The following is a 20,696-nucleotide window of genomic DNA, read 5'->3' as shown; positions in this document are numbered from 1 at the left end:
GTGGCAATAACTATCCTTTCAGACAGTTATAATTTGTGTTTTATTCATATCACACACACGTTATATAAGTTACTATATGACATAAGTAACAAGTTTGTGAATATTGTGAATAAAAAAGTAAAAACCTGAAGTCGATTCAAAATTGAGCTTGCGCCTATATAATGTGTGTGTACGGTGTGCGACCCCCTTTAAGCAAGACGTTTCGCACAAAATCTTGAATTTTTATGGCAACCATCACAGGCACAAGTTGAACCTGAGCTCATGTTAACAACATTTAAACACAACTGTTTCTAATCAATGTAATGTCTCCTTCTCTGTCGGTATCATGGTCCGCGGTAGTATCCGGTTGTTAAGGCTGACGACATGCGGCAGCGCTTCCGGGTCCAAACGCTCTATCTTATACCACAAGAAAAACTACAAACGGTGCTAATATACACACATAATGTGGTGTGATACTACAAAAAAACTTAATAATAATAACCTTTTTCTCCATAGCAAAATTACAGATGACCAGACAGTGAATCATCATTTATAAATTGTTAAAATATTAATGTCTGTAACGCTGTGACCATAGAGCATGCTGTGTAGACTGTAAGTATTTAAAATGTCTAACTTTTTTAAATGTTTGATGTTTAACATGAAAAAATAGCGCTCATAAACAGGCGTCAATGGCATTCTCAAGTGAAACGAGTTGAGGCTTGGACCCAGAAACGGCGTTCCTTACGTCATGACTTAACAAGCGGATAGCCACTGAACAGGAAACACAATAGAGCGCCGAAGTCTTGACGTCACTCTGTAGGCCAACCCGGAAGTTAGCGGCGCATGGGTTCCCTCGATTAAAAGCCGATGCATTTTCCCCATAGACTTTTGGACAATCGCAAAAAATAAGATCTGTGTTCAACAAAGAGTTACGACCCTTACACGTTTAGTCTATCAAGATAATCTTTACAAGTGAATCCAACATGTACACCGTTTGAAGCCTAAATATAAGATGCTAACGGTGGGCTATAAACGGACTACAGCACACAGTCGCGGATCTACGTCATCATCAAGCGTCCTCAAACTTTATTTAAAAACACGTTCGCTCATTATGATCTGCGCTGTGGATGAACACTTATCCACTTCTCCGTGAGAAATATTGCCCTTTTTTTCCCCCAAAAATGTTAGAAACTAATTGGGTTTATGCGCTTCTCTGAGATTTGTTTTCTCGTTTGTTAATGTTTTATTTATTTGTTAATTATTTTGTTATTTTATATAAACCTTAATATTATTGTCTTTGTGATTAAGATTAGGCTATTATGCCTGATCCTCGTGCCCCAAATAGACTTTAAAGATTATCTTTCACTGTATTATGTTTGACTGTATGTTTGCACCATTTGCTAATTCGCCAGGAAAAAAACGTGCTTTTACCACCTCAGAAGCACTCACGACGTAAGCTATAGCCGTATCAATTTACAGTCGTATGTCCTTTTTCTTAGACGATTGATCATATATCGAGGAGAGAACCACTATAACCACTTGGGGCGGCAGTGGCTCAGTGGTTTATGTAGGTTGTCTACAAACCAGAAGGTTGGTGGTTCGATCCCCGGATCCACCTGACCAAGTGTCGAAGTGTCCATGAGCAAGACACCTAACCCCAGCTGCTCCCGACAAGCTGGATGGCGCCTTACATGGCTGACATCGCCGTCGGCGTATGAATGGGTGAATGTGAGGCAAAAATGTAAAGCGCTTTGGATAAAAGCGCTATATAAATGCAGTCCATATAGATCTGGACATGTAGAACAGCACAGCTTTCATTCGACGACTTGTGCTTCCATCTCGGGACAAAACAAAACACTACAGTCTCTCCACAGAACTGAAGAACTGGTGATCGGTTACCTTAATCACATATTTCTGTGTATAACAACATTTGGAAACACCACTATTTGAAAGGACTAAATATATAACTTTATGTATATTAACTGAAAGGTAAACTTCTAAGAATGTGAGGCTGAAACGCGGGCTAGTTTTGTATTTTTATTAAACATTTACTTACAGAATTCAAAATAAATGAAACGCGGGCTGGTGAGATCTCCCGTTTGTCACGATGACGTCTAAAGTCCCGCCAAAGGATGTAGTCCCTTTAAGCAACTTGTTAGCAACCGCCGTTTTTAAGACACAATAAAGTAAAAAAAAATCACAAGCAGGTTAGAACTAGTGTGCTTAATGTCATAGATCAAAACGTGAAAATATGTAGAGGCTTTGTTAACCACAGACCTTATTTCAGGCGATTTAGCAAAAACCCATTAAAAAAAAACCATTCACTTTAGAGCGAGGGAACCGGAAGTGCTAAAATGCTAACTCACTTCCGCGTTTTGGCCTACAAAGTGACGTCATGACTTCAGCACTCTATACCGGAAAGCGGAAGTAGTTCAGCACCCGCTGGTTGTTGGAGAAACAGGCGGATACTCACCATCAGCCATCTTCAGCTGCAGGTCCTCATGCGTCTCTGCGTCTCCGCTGCGCTGGATGATCTCCACCTCTTTATAATAGTCCACCATGACCTGCTCGTCCAGAGAGTCCTGAGAGCTGCAGCGCTGATACGGGGCCTTTCCGGAGCCTGGACCCGGAGCCGCCACGGGCCCTCTGCACCGCTGGACATTATACTGACCCGTCTTACGGCTGCATCAAACACAAGAGACAGACATGTCAAATAAACCAAATCATCACAATTGTGCGGTCAGCCCATCCACTTCCCCGTTTGCACTGGACTGAATCATCAGCATCTGACAGGAGTTTGGGGGAAATGTACTTTTAAAGAAACTTGTGCCTATGAAAAGCCTTTGTTATTGTAATGGTGTTCAGTTCAGTGGGTGATGAATATCAATCATCAGAATCCGTCGAGACCGCAAATGTCCATTAAAAACACTTATTTTAGGGTTCAATTCTCAATATTAAATAGTTGCTTATTATAATGCATATTACTATGATATTGTCTGTTTATTAGTACTTAAAAGCTCATATTAATGCCTTATTTTGACTTTATTCTACATCCCTTAATCTGACCCAATACCTAAACTAACAACTACCTTAAATAAGCAGTGATTAGGAGTTTGTGTCGCAGTCAATAGTTAGTTAATAGTGAAACAAACGTGTGCCTCCGCCAAGACAACACCCTAAAAAACCCTAGCAAACGCATACCAGTGTTCATTCAACCGATTCATTCAAATGGCTGATTCATTCAGGAAGCATTTGACTCTGTTAATGAGTGAGTCATTGAATCGCTCGTTCAGTAATGAAACATCGGCGTGTTCCTCAGAAACGCAAAACAGTCCCGTGTCGTTGTTTGAAACTATTTTCGTTGATGAAATGGAGCAAAAACAGGCAATATTGTGTCTAAAATGTAAGTCACTTAATATTAAATTCTCGTTTATTGAACTCTTGTGTAAAATCAGTATCACATTTGTTATCATGCTGATATTTGGAGAGAAAATGGTAAATATAATTTAACTATATTAAATTATATATATATATAAAATGGTATTTTGGCCCTTTATCGTGAATATGGAGGGCATTATAAATGGATTTTAGTGCACTACTTTAACCTACTACATCACATTGTGTGTGTGTGTGTGTGTGTGTGTGTGTGCGTGTGTGTGTGTGTGTGTGTGTATGTATGTACATCACACACCCCAAAACCAATACTTAACAACTACAACAAGTTTATTGGGGAAAAAGTCATAGTTAATAGTTCGAATTGGACCCTAAACTGAAGTGTGACCATAATGTTTCTTTAAATGCCATATGCGTAATTTGCGGGTGGGACGGGTGGGACATGTCCCCGCCCTCTTTTTAAAACATTGAAACAAGTTGTTGCACAGATGACCCTAACTAATACAAACACAACATCTCTGATTAACCTGAAGAGCGTCATTTCATTCGTTTGTTGAATGAGAGGCGATCTGGCGCTCGTTGCCGCTGTTATCAGAAGAGCATGCATTAGTCGCTTAACGCCGTTGCAGAGACTTTCTATTTGTTCCTGTGACATCATGAAATAAAATGCACAAAAAACTGCTCTTATATAATCACATATACAACCACTGATGATATTCGGTATAGATGCAAGAATTAAACGTGAGGTTTATATTAATAAATGAACTATTGAATTGATTTCTGGACATCTTAATATCAATCCCCCCTCCATACACACATCCCACCCACTTTTTAAAAGAAAGTTACGCCACTGCAATTATTATATGGCTCCATAAGGTTTATTTGATCCATGGTTCAAATGATTTTTTGTGAAGTGTTGCACTAGGGCTTTAATTAACGATTGTTTTGACAATCAATCAATTAATCTGTCCATTACTTCTTCGATTAACTTGATGATTGTCCATAGAAATGGTTTATTCACAACATGACTGGCGGATCTTTTCCAAGCATGGCGAAGTCGGGATTATTCGATAATCAAATTCACTGACAATTATCCATTTTGTTGATTAGTCGATGCATTCCTATTTGCACTTCTGGATGAATTTTGGTGCAAGAAGCCTTGACTAGCTTTGTACTGTAAGTGGACATCAAGAGGCAGAAACTGGACTGAAGCGGTCCACCCCAGAGCCTGGGACCGGTGGCGTTCGAATGGGCCCATTGAGACCTATCAATGACCTGAATTTGGTGCATTTTCACCCTTTAGCGACGCTTCATGTGGAAAACGCTTCAAAAGTGTGGAATATGACTCTGCTTTGAGTCTTCTCTCTCACTGGATGCATGACACAGCAGGAATGAAGAGCTCCCGCTGCTTATCCTGCCAACGGGATCAAGACAGGAAGTCCCCAAAACAAGGAAATAAAGATGCTATTGTGAGGCTGATTGTTGGGCTGGTTTCTGGGCCAGGACACGCAGAGCTCATTCCCTCTCAGGATGAGCGCATAAAAGCTCAACGCTCTTCCACAAGAGCTACTTGATGTCAGCGACCCGTTCTCTGGCTCGTGTCAGGCTCGTATCCAAAGATTACAGTACACTGAGGCTGTGATGGGGGCAGCTCTTGCTCTTCTGGAAAATGGTGACCAAGCAGAAAGTAACTCTGTAGTTTCTGGGTCACGGCTGCTCAAGACTGAACCTGCAGCTGTGCATTCGTGGCCTATAATGTGATTTCTGAGCTTTTGCTTGCACCAAATCGCACAATGAATGAACACACAAGATGATATTTGGAAGAAAATGGGTAACTAAGCAGTTGACCCCATTGACTAAGAACAGTCTTTCTTTCCACTTATATGCAGACGACCTCCAGGTCTATATATGCCTCAGGGTTTCCGTTGTCCGGTAATAACCGGACATTGGCCGGGAAAAAAATTAAATGTCCGACAAAATGAAATCTTTTCGGTCAAATTGTCAGATTAAAACTGCCTCTTATCGATTCCGTAAGCCTGCGACGTGATGCCTTCGCTGTCATGACAGCGCTCCGTGGCTATGGAGGATTGCAATTCTCTACAGCCTGCGAAGCAGAGTATGTGAGCGGAGCGAGGAGTGGAGCGGCGAGATTTTGAATGGAGTGAGGAGCGATTTTTTTAAAAGTCGGAGCGCTGTGGTTTTTACTCGCTCCGAGAGCGCTCCACTACCGCTCCATCACGAGAACAATTTATGACAACGGGCCGGCACAGCACTACATTTTTCGCCAGAACTAGAGCGTAGATCGGCTCGAAAAAATAAAGCCCAACCCTACCCGAGCCCATGCACCCGAGAGACCGGCCCTGCCCGTGCAAGCATCGAGAACGAGCCTGTAATGACTAATTAGCGGAGCGGAGCCGGTGTAATCAGCTCAATAATCCGCAGGCGCGCGCTCATGAACCCACCGGTAAAATGATGTTCGTTCAAATCCAGCTCAGACATGACATAAATCTGTAGCTTACTATACTTGTTGTAGCCATTAAACAATGTTTTTTTTCTTCATATTTATGTTTAAATATTATAATATTATTTTTAGATTTCATCTGATTATGATAGGCTATAAGTGCAAAGATTCAAGTGGGTCAGAAATGATTTTGGTGGTTATATTTAGTTAAATATTAAGTTTTGTTTAGTAAAAAGCCTTTCTTTCGTTTTGTACAAATTGTCTCTTAATTTTAATAAAGGGTTCTTCGGTTAATTGCATGTATTTAATAAATAAGAAATAAATAAATAAGTAGACTAGGTCGCGGAAGCCATCGCTTTCATTGCTCATGAACTGAAGCGCGTCTCAAATAAACTGAAACTCAGCAGGCTTGCCTCACAGACATGAGGACTATGTAGTCTAATATGTGTAGAAACGAAAAGATTTAAATAAGCACATGGTGCAGTGTTCAGGACTCACGGTAAACAACCAGCGTTATAGGCTACAGATGATCACGGCGATGGGCATGAGCGGGATGTTAAAGTTTAAGGGATTTTTTTTTTTTTTTACCTTCTACTGAATATGATCGGGTGCAAGCACATTTTAAACAGTTAGCACTTATTCACACACGTAATTTTGTGAATAAGTAATTTTGTCGTTTTCTCTAATGATTTCAAAAACATCTTGTAGTGCTTACCTGCTTATTTATCAGTATACTGTTATTCTATTATATGATTTTGTCATTTCACACGGCCAATTTAAATGTTACCAACTAAATGAGACATACTGAGTTTATAATTAAATTTATTAATTGCATCTAAACACAATATAGTGTTGTGCCAAGATTTTTCACGTGAATAAAGGCAAATAGATTTGCACACTTTGCTTAATCCCTGGTCTAGTCTGTTAAACGTGTCAGAAGTTCGTTTCTAATATGCCCTCGTAGCCTATTTTCTCTCTCATCAAAACCGAATACCATCAGTGATTGTACATCAAGAGCAGGAGCAGTTTTTGTGCATTTTGTTTCGCGATCTGACCGGAACAAACAGAAAGTCTCTGCAACGGCGTTGTTAGATTAAAGCGCTCGTCTGTGTGAAGACTGCACGAGCCGCGAGAGAAATCTGCAGCACTGATAACAGCGGCAACGAGCGATCGCCTCTTATTTAACAAACGAATGAAATGATACTCTTCAAGTTAACCAGAGATGTTTTGTTTGTATTAGTTAGGTTAATCCGTGAAGCAAGATGTTTTAAAAAAGTAGTGGGGACTTGTCCCACCTGTCCCACCCGCAAATTACACCTATAAGTTAAAAAAATTGGTTGATTGACGTCAATCGGACGTTCATGTTTTTTTCCGTCTATTTGAAAGTTAGGCTAATAAACATGTTGCATATACGGCCTGATTATGTCATTTTTTTAAATTTACATAAACTGCTTTCAGGAGTTTTTGACTGGCATATCATCAAAATGTCCGGAAAACGAAAACTCTGCCGGTCACTGTGACCGGCACGATTTTTTTCTAGCGGAAACTCTGATATGCCTGTGCTTCCAAATGATGGCTCAGCTCTAGACTCCTTGCATAGTTGCCTGTCTGATATTACACGGCTCTGTGAAATACTTGATTCTGATTGGTCAATCGCTCATTCCAGCGGTATGTTATTTCCAGATAACACACACCGCTCATCCGGGTACGGCGAGTTATCTTGACCGGTTCTACTTCTGTGCTTAACGCTGGCGCCATCTTGTGGCTTAAACAGCCGTGGGTTACAATGGAGGACTTCAAGGCGGGTTTCCTTTATAACTTTTTAAATATGGATATTTTTCTGACACAAACGCATCGATTGGCATCAGAAGGCTCTATTAACCCATCGGAGTCGTGTGGAGCACGTTATTTGACGGACAGCTGCATTTAATGGACTTCAGAAACAGCTCCAACTACTGCTGGGATTAACGTTAGCCTGGACTTTTTAAATATAACTCTGATTGTATTTGTCTGACAGAAGAATGTCATAAACACCTATAATGACCTGAGGGTGAGTAAATCAGAGGCTTGGGTTCATTTTTGGCTGAACTAACCCTTTCAGCATTCATTCTCAACATTTAGCAGCGATAGATAAAGGCTTAAAGCAGGTCGGAGATGTTTTTCTTCGCGGAAACTTTGCGTAAGAGCTAATAAAATATTTAATCTCGAGACAATATTTTGTGTCTAATAATTATTTATTTGAGACTAGTAGGCGTGTAATAAGCGGGATAATGTCCACCCAGCCGGTTGTTATCTCAGAATAAACCCCTTCAGAGTGATGCTCCGCTTCGCCTCGGGGTCCTGATCACTCTGGAGGGGTTTATTCTGCGATAACAACCGGCTGGGTGGACATTATCCCGTACTTAAACAATGGCTTGTTTGGAGAGTAAACAATGGAGAGTAAAACGGAATACATTATTTTTGGTTTCTCTGTTTTACACCAGGATATATCATCGAACACAACCTCAAATTAGTGAGGCCATAAAGAATCTGGGGGTGATTTTTGACAGAGATCTAAATTTTAACAAACAAAGTAACTCAAATTAATTAAGTAAGTATAAAGTAAAACCTTTTCTGTGCCGCAGTGATCTGGAAAAGGCAATTCATGCTGTTATCAGCTCACGCATTGATTACTGTAACGCACTCAGTCTTCACTCCATCGTCTCCAACTGGTACAGAATGAAGCCGCTCGCCTTCTAACCAGTACATCACAGCCACATTAGCCCAGTTCTCCGTTCCCTCCACTGGCTCCCAGTTTGCTACCGTGTTGATTAAAACATTTTAATGTTTGCCTTTAAAGCTCTTAATGGCCTTGCCCGCCGTATTTATCGGAGATTTTAAGTGTCCACCGTCCAAACAGAGCCCTCCGGTCGGCTGACCAGATGAGGCTAGTTGTTCCGAGGTCCCGGTACGAGCAGTGGGGCGATCGTTCATTTGCTTTTGCTGCTCCTAAACTCTTGAACAATTTACCTGTAGACCTGCGTGTTCTTACAGTCCTGGGCCCTCATTTATCAAGGGTGCGTACGCACAGTTCTGTGCGTAGTGAGTGCGTAAGAACAGTTTCACGCAAAGTGTGGGATTTACCAACTTGTACTTATACATAGTAATGTGTAAATATACGCACACCTCTGAGCATGCTTACGCAGAGAAACTAGTGGTAGAACAGCGATACTACACATAAAACAGCACGTAAAGGGTTACTTCAGCAATTAACATACAGCTTTGTATCAGTAGAAACCTGGGAGTATATTCGAATGATCGTGCTAAATTTATATATATATTTATGCATTGTGTTTAAAATGACTATATATCTTTATCTATAGATTATACGGAAGGACAGACAGACAATTGTAATGCTCTACTGGGTGGTTGCCCTGCTCGCTTAATAAACAAACTCCAGCTGGTCCATGATGGATGGATGGATGGATGGATGGATGGATGGATGGATGGATGGATGGATGGATGGATGGATGGATGGATGGATGGATGGATGGATGGATGGATGGATGGATGGATGGATGGATGGATGGATGGATGGATGGATGGATGGATGGATGGATGGATGGATGGATGGAATTATTTCCTTGGACCCAACCCACAGTTCCCTTACTGAAATCCTCAACAAGCCAAAATAAAACGGGGCTTGCATGCTATCGCCAGATTTCCAAACAGAATTGGAGCCACAGACTGACCCACATCGCCATAAAAGCACCATCATAAACCAACACATTTAATTATGTAAATAGAAAAAGTGTTTCATTCTGTTCTCTGCTAGACAAATAATCATTTGTTGCAAATTTGTTGTTGTTGTTGTTAAACGTCATTGTCGTCAACGTTTGAATGATTGACTCATTTTGTGTTTGTGAAGTTCCTCTTTTTGCCATAATTGCGGTGAGGGAAAAAAAAAAAGCAATCTCGTGATTTTTAAAGTGATGTGTTGTCACCATATAGGGTTCTTTGGAGGCGTTTCTGAATGCTAATGACTGCGATCGTGAACGAGCATGGCACTTACGCACATGTGGGATTTATCAACAACGATTGCTGCGTAAGAACTGTACACACGTTTGATAAATACGGATTTTCTTGTACTTAGACACATTATAAATTTCAGTCATACGACGAAATGAACCTTTTCTACGCACTGTTGATAAATGAGGGCCCTGTTCAAGTCCAGGTTAAAAACACATTTATTTAGACTGGCCTTTAACACACTGTAGCACTGGGTCACTTTCAATTTTTTTGTATTTTGTGTAACTGTTCCTTTGGTTATTGCTAATGTATTAATATATTATATATTGTAGATGTTCTTCTGTTTTAAATGTAAAGCACCTTGGTCCTCCTTTCGGTTGTTGGAAGGTGCTATACAAATAAAGTTTGATTGATTGATTGATTGATTGATTGACTTTCATACTATGGAAGTCAATGTGGTCAATCTATTGGGCGGAGTCTCTGCACTCGCAACCAAATCAATCCAAAAATCACAGCCAATCAGAAGAGGGTGTGGACGGAGTCTCTTAAATGACAAATCAAAGGGTTTCACCATTTTTTTTTAATAACCCATACATCAAGCCATGAATATCGCTTGTTTCCTGGTCAGTTTCAGGGAGAACTGTGTTGGTATTTTAGTCTGTATTCTCAGAAGAGAAAGACGGTTCATTTCCACTGAAGATATCTCTTTAAAGATGCTTCAACTTTAAAGAGTAACTAACACTTCTTCTGACTGGATGGTGGATCGAGTCCAAAATCAAACATTTACTCTAACCAGTCACACTTCTTCTGTACGTCGGTGGAGGTGATTTGCATTTGCAGCCACAAAAACAGCTAATAGTGGCATCTGAAATCATTCACTGCAAATACACACATCTCAAATGAACCTGGAAATCACCAACCTGTCCTCTGTCATAAACGCTGACGTTCATGGTTTAGCTATTAACCGAGGGTTGGTGTCGTAATGAAATGGGGGAGTGAGCTCTTCTCTCAGCGGACTCTAAAGGTCAGAGAGAAGCGACTCAAACACAACAAGAAAACAGAAAGAGAACAAAAGGGCCAGTCGTCACCGTGTTCTTGCTTTGCATACACAAACAAAAGAGGCACTCTATAGCAGACATAACACTAACGCATTGTGTGTGTCCTCGGGGCGATGTACGAGTGTGTGTCGAGTCAAGGGGTCAGAAGCAATGGCGGAGGAGTGTAAGCGGTTTCTATGATGACCAGAAGTGGAGCGGAGGAATGCGGCTGCCTGGAGACCGATGTTAAAACATGCTGAGAGCCGCTCAAAGAGAAACACACTTCACTCACATAATGTGATGCATTTCAAAGTGAAACCAATATTGTGCAGGTTATAATGTTGTACATTTTACCATTCCAAAGAGGTAAAAAAAAGATTGTGTGAGAGTTATAATGGCTCATGAGTCATGGTAGACAGTAAACCACCGATTCATCCAGTAATGAAGCAAGTGAAGTCTTTATGAGTGAGTCACTGAATCATTCACCCAAGAGATTCACTCAAAAGCACTGATTCATCCAGTAATGAAACAAGTGAAGTCTTTATGAGTGAGTCATTGAATCATTCACTCAATAGATTCACTCAAAAACACTGATTCATCCAGTAATGAAACAAGTGAAGTCTTTATGAGTGAGTCATTGAATCGTTCACTCAAGAGATTCATTCAAAAACACTGATTCATCCAGTAATGAAACAAGTGAAGTCTTTATGAGTGAGTCATTGAATCATTCACTCAATAGATTCACTCAAAAACACTGATTCATCCAGTAATGAAACAAGTGAAGTCTTTATGAGGGAGTCATTGAATCGTTCACTCAAGAGATTCATTCAAAAACACTGATTCATCCAGTAATGAAACAAGTGAAGTCTTTATGAGTGAGTCATTGAATCATTCACTCAATAGATTCACTCAAAAACACTGATTCATCCAGTAATGAAACAAGTGAAGTCTTTATGAGTGAGTCATTGAATCGTTCACTCAAGAGATTCATTCAAAAACACTGATTCATCCAGTAATGAAACAAGTGAAGTCTTTATGAGTGAGTCATTGAATCATTCACTCAATAGATTCACTCAAAAACACTGATTCATCCAGTAATGAAACAAGTGAAGTCTTTATGAGGGAGTCATTGAATCGTTCACTCAAGAGATTCATTCAAAAACACTGATTCATCCAGTAATGAAACAAGTGAAGTCTTTATGAGTGAGTCATTGAATCATTCACTCAATAGATTCACTCAAAACACTGATTCATCCAGTAATGAAACAAGTGAAGTCTTTATGAATGATACAAAACCTATGTGCCATTTCACATTTTAGTAAATAGGGTCTGTCATGTTACCAGTTTATAACACAAAGTTATTGTTTGTAGTCCTTTGCACTGTTTGAGTTGTTGAGACTCAATGATTTGAGTGTGTTGAGGGCAGAGACAGAAGTCTGTTTTTGGCAGTGGAATACGAGTTGGGCTTCCTGATCCTGTGGGACTCACACACAGCTGACACACACACACGTCTCCATGGGAACGGCTCAAAAAGCTCCGGAGTCCATCTGAGGAAACAGCCGATGCGTTAGGACCATGCAGAGCGATTCGGGAATGATGGGGAATAGACACGTATATTTAATGCTCTGGTTATAGTTTATCATATGCACGTCAAATGCCCAAACCCAGCTGATCGGCTCAGCGTTAAGCTATCTCTCAGAGCCGTCTGAGTTTACATGTCTCAGCATGAGGGGAAATATTTCCTGCCTGCAAGAAGAATTTAAAGCTAAGGACTGATATGCACACGAAACAAAGCAAGATTGCATAATACCATCTCCCATATCACATAATCTCATCTTTATGTGTGTTGAAGTGAACTTCTGAAACCAGCAGAGATCTGTTGTGATGTGTGTGTGAATGGAACAGCGATAAAGGAAATAAAGAGACGTCTGGCTTCATATTCAGTCCTGACCCTGCCCATCACACACAAAGCACACAGCGCACCATGAATGAAATATTCATTATGCAATGATAATGCCACACGGGATGGAAAGTCAAGCGATGTTTACCAGCCAGCGCAGGTCAACCCATCAAACACAACAACACAGAACACACACACACACACACACACACCATCATCATTAGAGAGATGCCGAAATACAACCACATTATGAGTGATTGCACACACACTCGAAATTAAATGTTACATTTTTTTACAAATTCCAGTTTCCACTCAAAGTTTTCCACAATCCATTTTATCGGTTTGTTCTAAAGATCGTTTTCGCCACAGAACAAAAAAAAAAGGTAATTGTGACTTTCTCATAACTCTGACTTTTTTTTAAATGAGCGCTCCTGCTTCTTCCGCTCGTGTGTGTGTGTGTGTGTGTGTAACGCAGCGCTGTTTTATCATAACACACACATCTGAGTGTGTTAAAGTGATGTTATAATGCTACTATGAGCCGCTTGTTCACACTGCAGTGAGCGAGATCGTATTAGGCGGTTAAACACGGCACTATGTGCGGTAAATCAACAACAGCAGATTTAAACAATAAGACGGACTGTGTTGAGCTGAAGAACAATCATCAGTTTCTGTCCATCAATAATCCAAACAGTGTCTAATAAACACACATCAGATATTAAAGCGGCGATAGTGTTGCCATGGTTACCACACAATAACTGGAGGGATGATGATGTCACTGATAGGTTACACACACACACACACACACCCTGGTTAAAATCACTGATTCCTCTGGATTTAAACATTCTTGGAAACATTTGGGATAATGTGCAAGTCAACTTAACTTACATATTGTGCCTTTAATTCAGAGCTGAAATATGAAGGACATGTCTTTAGGAGATTATTCCCCCAAACAATCTTCTGTTAGATCCAAATATAGAAACTTCTGTTTTAAACATGCTTTCATGCTGACTCCAAACGACCGGCCCGTCTGCAAACAACCAGCAAAAAGCAGATGCTCGATCACACAGCCAAAGGGCAGTTGGCAGACACACGCACACGCACACACACACACACACAGAGAGACCTCTTCCTCAGGCCGCTGTGATCCGGCCAGCTCAATCCACGAGGGAGTTGATCTCGCAGCTGCGGAGCGAGGGAGTCACCTGTGCTCCACCTGAGGACACAAACAACAGCCAGCATCCGTTTCCCCGCCGCGCTCAGGTCTGTGTTAGAGTGTCCAGGAGATCTAATGCACTTATGATTTATGGAATATTGCATTATTCATTACATGCACATCATTATTGTGTTAAAGCGCTGGTTCTGTGTTTTTTTTTTTTCTAGGCTTGGTTGTGTTTATGGGGCGCAGTATAACATGTCTTAATACTTCTTTTTTTTTTTTAACTGCTGTATTTTTCTTGTCTAACCGTCTGTCCTCTGAACGGCTCGTCTGCTTCCTGCTTCTATGAAGCCCCTCCCTCTGAAAAACGCAATGGCCTTAGATTGGTCAGATGGCCAAATGTAGTTTCCTGTATTTTTATTGGCTGAAGTGCCGAGCACAGGTTAAGGCCACGCCCCTTCCCTTCCCATTACGGGCAGAAGTCACATCTGCGGAGACTAGCGAGGGTTTATGATGTCACCAACCCAGGAAGAAGCTCGTTGTAGTCCAAACCGGCCATTTTTGTAGGCAATAAACTGCCGTAACTTTAAAAGACAATATCTCCGTTTGCAGTGAACTTTCAGCGCTGTGACTTTACAGAGACTGTTAATGCTCAAGCAGCGACATTACACACTAACTAAAGTTACACAAGTCCAATCGCATGACACCGCCCCTTTAATAGTCTTAAATCAGAATAACTTAATCTCTTCTCTGATGATGAGGGCGGGGCCACCAGTCACTCACATGAGATTAGCCAATAGCAAACCACAACCATCCAATCAATTTCCCACAGACACGATCAAGCCCCGCCCCTACATTGGTTGTTGTTCCTGAAGTTTCACTCGCATATACGGCACAATAGGGAAGAAAAACTAGTGCAACTTCAGTTGCATGATGAATTTAAAGGGGTCATGAACTGAGAAATCAAATTATCTTTGAGGTTTTGACACATGAGAGCTCATCATACGATAAGTATATCCTGTGAGTTCCAGAACTGAAAACGTCTTTATTAGTCCAAAAACAGCTTTTATTGTACCCAAGTCTAGGGACTAAAGACTGACTCTTTAGAAAAATATCAACGGCCATATATTATATATAAATACAACAATTTTTTCTTCAAATATCCTGGCTCTTCCCAGCTTTATAATGGGAGCGAATGGGGTGGGGTTTGAAGCCCAAAAAAGTGCATTAGTGATCAATTAAGGGTTAAATTTAATATTTCATATATCATACAGCAAACAAAATATACATGAAATGCGTTACTGAGTACTAGAAATATACTTTGTTTTAATATACCTATTGCATTCTTAATGTAAAAACACGAAAATAGACTTGTTTTGGTTGTTGTTTTCTTGATGATGTAAGTAATATATATTTATTTAACCTGCACATTGTCAACAAGGAGATATAGCGGTGTGTCACTGCTAAAAACACACAACAGCCTGTAGTAAAAGCGACAGAACGAGCTCCCAAACAAAATAGCTGAAGTAGACCTGACCACACGGACACTAAACGTAACTCCACAAACTCTTCCAAAACATCTCGAAGATCTGTCCATCTTCTTGTGCAATGCCTAGTTAGTCAGCATGTTGTCGCGCACACACACACACACACGACGCCCACCTCGCTAGGTTTAGAGACAGCGCTGGGATACAGTTGCCATAAATAGTGCACACACTGCTGTGAGTAATAAATGAAGGCGCTCACCTCGCTCCAGTAAACTCCGTCTGCTCTTTACAGCCGACAGCCAGCACGGTCTCAGTGTTGCTGGTGTACGCCGTCAACACGACACCCTGCTCGGCCTGCGGTCGACTCATCTTCAGCAACACATTATTAGGGAAGTTTCGGTGTAACTTCGGACGAACTGGCGCTGCTCGACTCTCTCCTAACAACATGAATGATCAGAGTCATAAAGCTCCGCCCCTTGGGCGGCGACATGACCAATCATATATTTGTCTAATGAATATGAATCATGTTATGTCACTCTTACCCTCCTGATTGGCTTAACTGCAGACGTTGTTAAAGCGACAGTAGCGTTTGTTATGGTCAGCGTGGTGAGGGCTTGATTCATGAATATTAATAACGTTACGCATAAGATACGGATTTACCGTAGTAGACTGTGATGACGCGTTTTAACGGTAATCAGCATCGTAAATTCTGTTTGTATTTAAAAAAAAGTATATAATATATCTATATATATCTATGTATATATAGATATATATGCATATTATATGTACATTTATAAGACTATACGTTGTGTTATATTACATTTACATCAAATTATTTATTTATTTTAATAAAAATTAGTTCTAAATTAGGATTAAAATTAGTATTTTTATTCTTTAATAAAAATTTAATTCTGCTGTGAGGGTGTTTGTTTCTATAACTGCCCTAATTAATCTCACTATTATTTATTTTTTTAAAGTTTTAAAACACTGTTTTGAAGTTTTTCTATTGCTATATCTCAGCAAATAGGAACACAAAAAAAACATATTTAAGGTGCAGTTTAGTATTTATGAGGATCTATTGACAGAAATGCAATATAATATACATAACTATGTTTTCAGTGGTGTGTAAAGACCTTACATAATGAATTGTTATGTTTTTATTACCTTAGAATGATCCGTTTCTATCTACACACAACACGGGTTTCAGTGAAGACGCCATTTTGTGTCGCCATGTTTCTACGGTAGCCCTAAATGGACAAACTTCTCTACAGAGCGCTGGCTACTCTCTGCTGTCTCAGACGATGTCATATTTATCCGTAGCTTCTCTATGTGCTCCGAAAGGGAGGGTTGAGCGGTGGACGGTTGCAATTCACAACCTCACCTCTAGATGCTGCTAAAACTTACACACTGCACCTTTAATGTTTCATTCACCGCTATAGAAGTTTACCCGACTATGGCAACATTTTAAATTAGACAGTAAGCTTCAGTCAGTCCCTCAGAGATTCAGAAATCATGTTTATATACTGTTGCACAGGACATCCATTGATCCCCAGAGATTTACCTCAGCTCACACCTCAGCTGATGTTCATTTAATTTAATGACCTTGTTTCCGTTAATTAATAACGGCACCTCGTATCTATCAGTCAGGTTGAAGTGAACTTCTAAATAAAGCAATGTTCTGTCAGTACTGTGGTTTAAATGAGATACATTGGAAAATAAGGCAGTCTGTACTAGACACAAAATAATCACTTAAATGGTTTCTTACACAAATTCTGGGTAAAAAACAACCCAATGTTGGGTCAAATATGGACTAACCCAGCAATTGGGTTGTTTTAACCCAGAGATTGGGTTGTCTTAAGCAAATATTTAACCCAACCGCAGGATTGAAACAACCCAGTTGCTGGGTTAGTCCATATTTGACCCATCGTTGGGTTAAAACAACCCAGCATTTTTTTTGTAGACACAAAATAATCCCTTAAATGGTTTCTTAGACACACCTGTTTATGGGTTTTCCGGCAAAAATATGTTTTGCTGATGTAACTGTTGTATAAATGTACAGTCTCATCAGAAGATGGGTTGACACAATACAAACCTAAAGCTGAAACATGTGAGGGTTTTGTTCGAAGGTTTGAAGTTTGTTCCATTTGCCTGTAATTTGCCTTTTGTGTGTCAACAATGTGCCCCACGGTCAAGATTAAATTACATCCTCCTTCCTGAAAAGCGGCCCAATGATGGCGGCGTTAGGCCCAGCTGAGAGTGGAGGTACAGGTACACACCGGAGGCCATTATTTATTCAGTTTAGTTCCTTAACGCTCTTCGCAACACAATTGCACGTTTCCATTACCATCAGAGCTGTTTGTTCAGCATGTCTGTCACTACGCGTCTACGGTCCAGTGAAAACAGAAGAAATGTTTATTTTCATAGATGATCTATTATCTGACCGATTCACAATACTAATGTCTAGGAGAACTGGGGCAGTGAGAACGGCAGAAACACAAACATGGATTTTATGTTGTATATTTATTTAGGATAAGTAGGCTAATCATTTTTTGAAGAACCCATATGGTGTGTTAGTGATGCAGTCAAAATAGTGATAAATTAATAATTAAGCATCAACTGCCGTAGGGGAATTGTGTAATATCTGCACCAAGAAATCAACATATCATCTCTGCAGCCAAAGAGTGATGTGTGTTGTTTACTATGTTGATATTAGTGTTATGTGTTACTGGTTAAGTTACTGTGTCCAAAATGTCTTAGTGAAGCATTAAGAGTTCCTTTCATTGGAACTAAGGGGCCAACCCCTGAAAAACAACCCACCCCAACCCTCCTCCACCAAACTTTACACTTGGCACAATACAGTCAGGCAAGTCCCGTTCTCCTGGCGACGGCCAAACCCAGACTCGTCCATGGGATTGTCAGACTGAAGCGTGATTGGTCGCTCAGAGAACACGTCTCACTGCTCTAGAGTCCAGTGGCGGCTGCTTTACTCCACTGCATCCCACGCTTTGCATTGCTCTTGGTGATGTAAGGCTTGGATGAGCTGCTCGGCCATGGAAACCCATTCCATGAAGCTCTCTCCGCTGTTCTTGAGCTCATCTGAAGGCCACAGAAGTCTGGAGGCTTAGTAAATTAACTAACTATCCTCAACAAGTCACATGACCTGAGGAATCATTCATATCTGAAGCAGGATGGGATTAGCCACGGAATAAAGGTTTAGAGGTTTGTGATCCAAATGTTGTTTTTACCTCGCATTTGCTCTTGAATCATGCATGCCACTTTTTGCCTATTTGGAGTATTTTGGCTAATGCATTTGGACTTTAGGTGGAGTGAGTTTTTGCTGTTCAGTTATGCCAGAAGTTGATATCTTGTGCAACTTGAACACAAAACCCCAGTGTTTATAATCTCAAAGATGTCAATCTATCAATTGCTGACTTATAGTTAAAGGGTTAGTTCACCCAAAAATGAAATGTCTGTCATTAACTCCTCTCCCTAATGTCGCTCCACACCCGTAAGACCTCCGTTCATCTTCACACACAGTTTAAGATATTTTATATTTAGTCCGAGAGCGTATGCAAGTGTATGCACACTATACTGCCCATGTCCAGAAAGGGAATAAAATTTGTTCTCAATCCTCAAATAAAGATTTGAACGGTTATGAATCAGTGCATTGATCATGATTCGGATCGCGTGTCAAACTGCTGAAATTACGAGACATTGGCGATCCGAATCATTGATCGATTCGCTGATTCATAACCGTTTGAATCTTTATTTGAGGATTGAACACAAACCCTGAAGAGAAGATAATGCTGAATAAAGTCGTAGTTTTTGTTATTTTTGGACCCAAATGTATTTTGGATGCTTCAAGAGACTCTAATTAACCCACTGATGTCTCATATGGACTACTGTGATGATGTTTTTATTCCCTTTCTGGACATGGACAGTATAGTGTGCATACACTTGCATACGCTCTCGGACTAAATATAAAATATCTTAAACTGTGTGTGAAGATGAACGAAGGTCTTACGGGTGTGGAGCGACATTAGGGAGAGGAGTTAATGACAGACATTTCATTTTTGGGTGAACTAACCCTTTAACTCACGGTGGGAAAAGCACACATAAACACAGAACTAATGGCACATTTGACCTGAGAGTCTCTGGGCTCTCCAGCTGTGATACTGCCCTCTAGTGTTCACAGCTCTCCTCTTCAGCCTCTCTTTGTTTCACACAAACAGACATCATTCTGACAGCAGGTTTACAGAGGTAAACCCTATCTGTTTTCCGTCAGAAGCCACAGCATGGCCAGTTTTAGAGAGTAACGGGTCAGTTTGGTGCATCTCTGGGTCTGTATCATTCTCAATGGGCTTAAATATATCTGTGGCTGTCCACATCCTAACCCTATTGGTTGAACAGATGAGCCAGATATGAGCTGAAGCGACACTGGCGTCAGAGTCATTTGTTCAGTGACGTCGGAGGAGCTCTGATGTGGCTTCAAATTCAGGAGAGATTTAGGGGAGATGACATTCAATGCTCTTGAGTAAATGAGCTACGGGTTCAGAGAATTTACAACAGCATAGCATCACTATAGGCGCTTTCCACAATGAGGGAGCAAAACCACTTCAAACACTAAATAAATTAGGTTAAAGATTGTATTTGACATTTATTTTAAAAGAGCTTTGCAATCCTGGTAACAACATTTCTGACATGTCTGAATATAGTTACAACAAGTAATAACCCTTAAATATATATATAGTAACACTTTACCTAGATTTTTTCATTAACATTAGCTGTGGTATCTGGCACCAAGATTTTAGCAGCAGATCCTTTAAGTCCTGTAAGTTGTGAGGTGGGATGGATCGGACTTGTTTGTTCAGCTCATCCCACAGATGCTCGATTGGATTGAGATCTGGGGAATCTGGAGGCCGAGTCGACGCCTCAAACTGGTTGTTGTGCTCCTCAAACCATTCCTGAAGCATTTGTGCTTTGTGTCAGGAGCATTATCCTGCTGGAAGAGCCACAGCCACCAGAATACCGTTTCCATGAAAGGCTGAACATGGTCTCAGCAATGCTTAGGTAGGTGGAGCGTGTCAAAGTAACATCCACATGGATGGAGGACCCAAGGTTTCCCAGCAGAACATTGGCCAAAGCATCACACTGCCTCCGCCGGCTCGCCTTCTTCCCATAGTGCATCCTGGGGCCATGTGTTCCCCAGGTAAGCCACACACACACACACACACAACAGAGGGTGGAGATCAGTCAGGGTGCCACCTTTCTATCA

General features: G+C 40.7%; 1 protein-coding gene across 2 annotated transcripts in view; it reads right to left on the bottom strand.

Annotated features, from left to right (window-relative positions):
- arhgap18 (Rho GTPase activating protein 18) overlaps nucleotides 1-15,880 on the bottom strand; it is a 50,121-nt gene extending 34,241 nt beyond the window's left edge. For both annotated transcript variants that reach the window (XM_067416681.1, XM_067416682.1), the window contains exons 1-2: nucleotides 15,681-15,880; nucleotides 2,453-2,661 (exon numbers count right to left, since the gene is read on the bottom strand). In XM_067416681.1, the coding sequence (XP_067272782.1) occupies nucleotides 2,453-2,661; nucleotides 15,681-15,868 (397 nt within the window). In that variant the 5' untranslated portion in view covers nucleotides 15,869-15,880. The remainder of the gene's footprint in view (nucleotides 1-2,452; nucleotides 2,662-15,680) is intronic.
- Between the last annotated feature and the right edge of the window lie 4,816 nt (nucleotides 15,881-20,696).

The sequence above is a fragment of the Pseudorasbora parva genome, chromosome 15, assembly GCF_024679245.1.
Source record: "Pseudorasbora parva isolate DD20220531a chromosome 15, ASM2467924v1, whole genome shotgun sequence".
Lineage (NCBI taxonomy): Eukaryota > Metazoa > Chordata > Actinopteri > Cypriniformes > Gobionidae > Pseudorasbora > Pseudorasbora parva.
The sequence above is the reverse complement of the archived record's forward strand: the minus strand, read 5'-3'. Positions and strand labels throughout refer to the sequence as shown.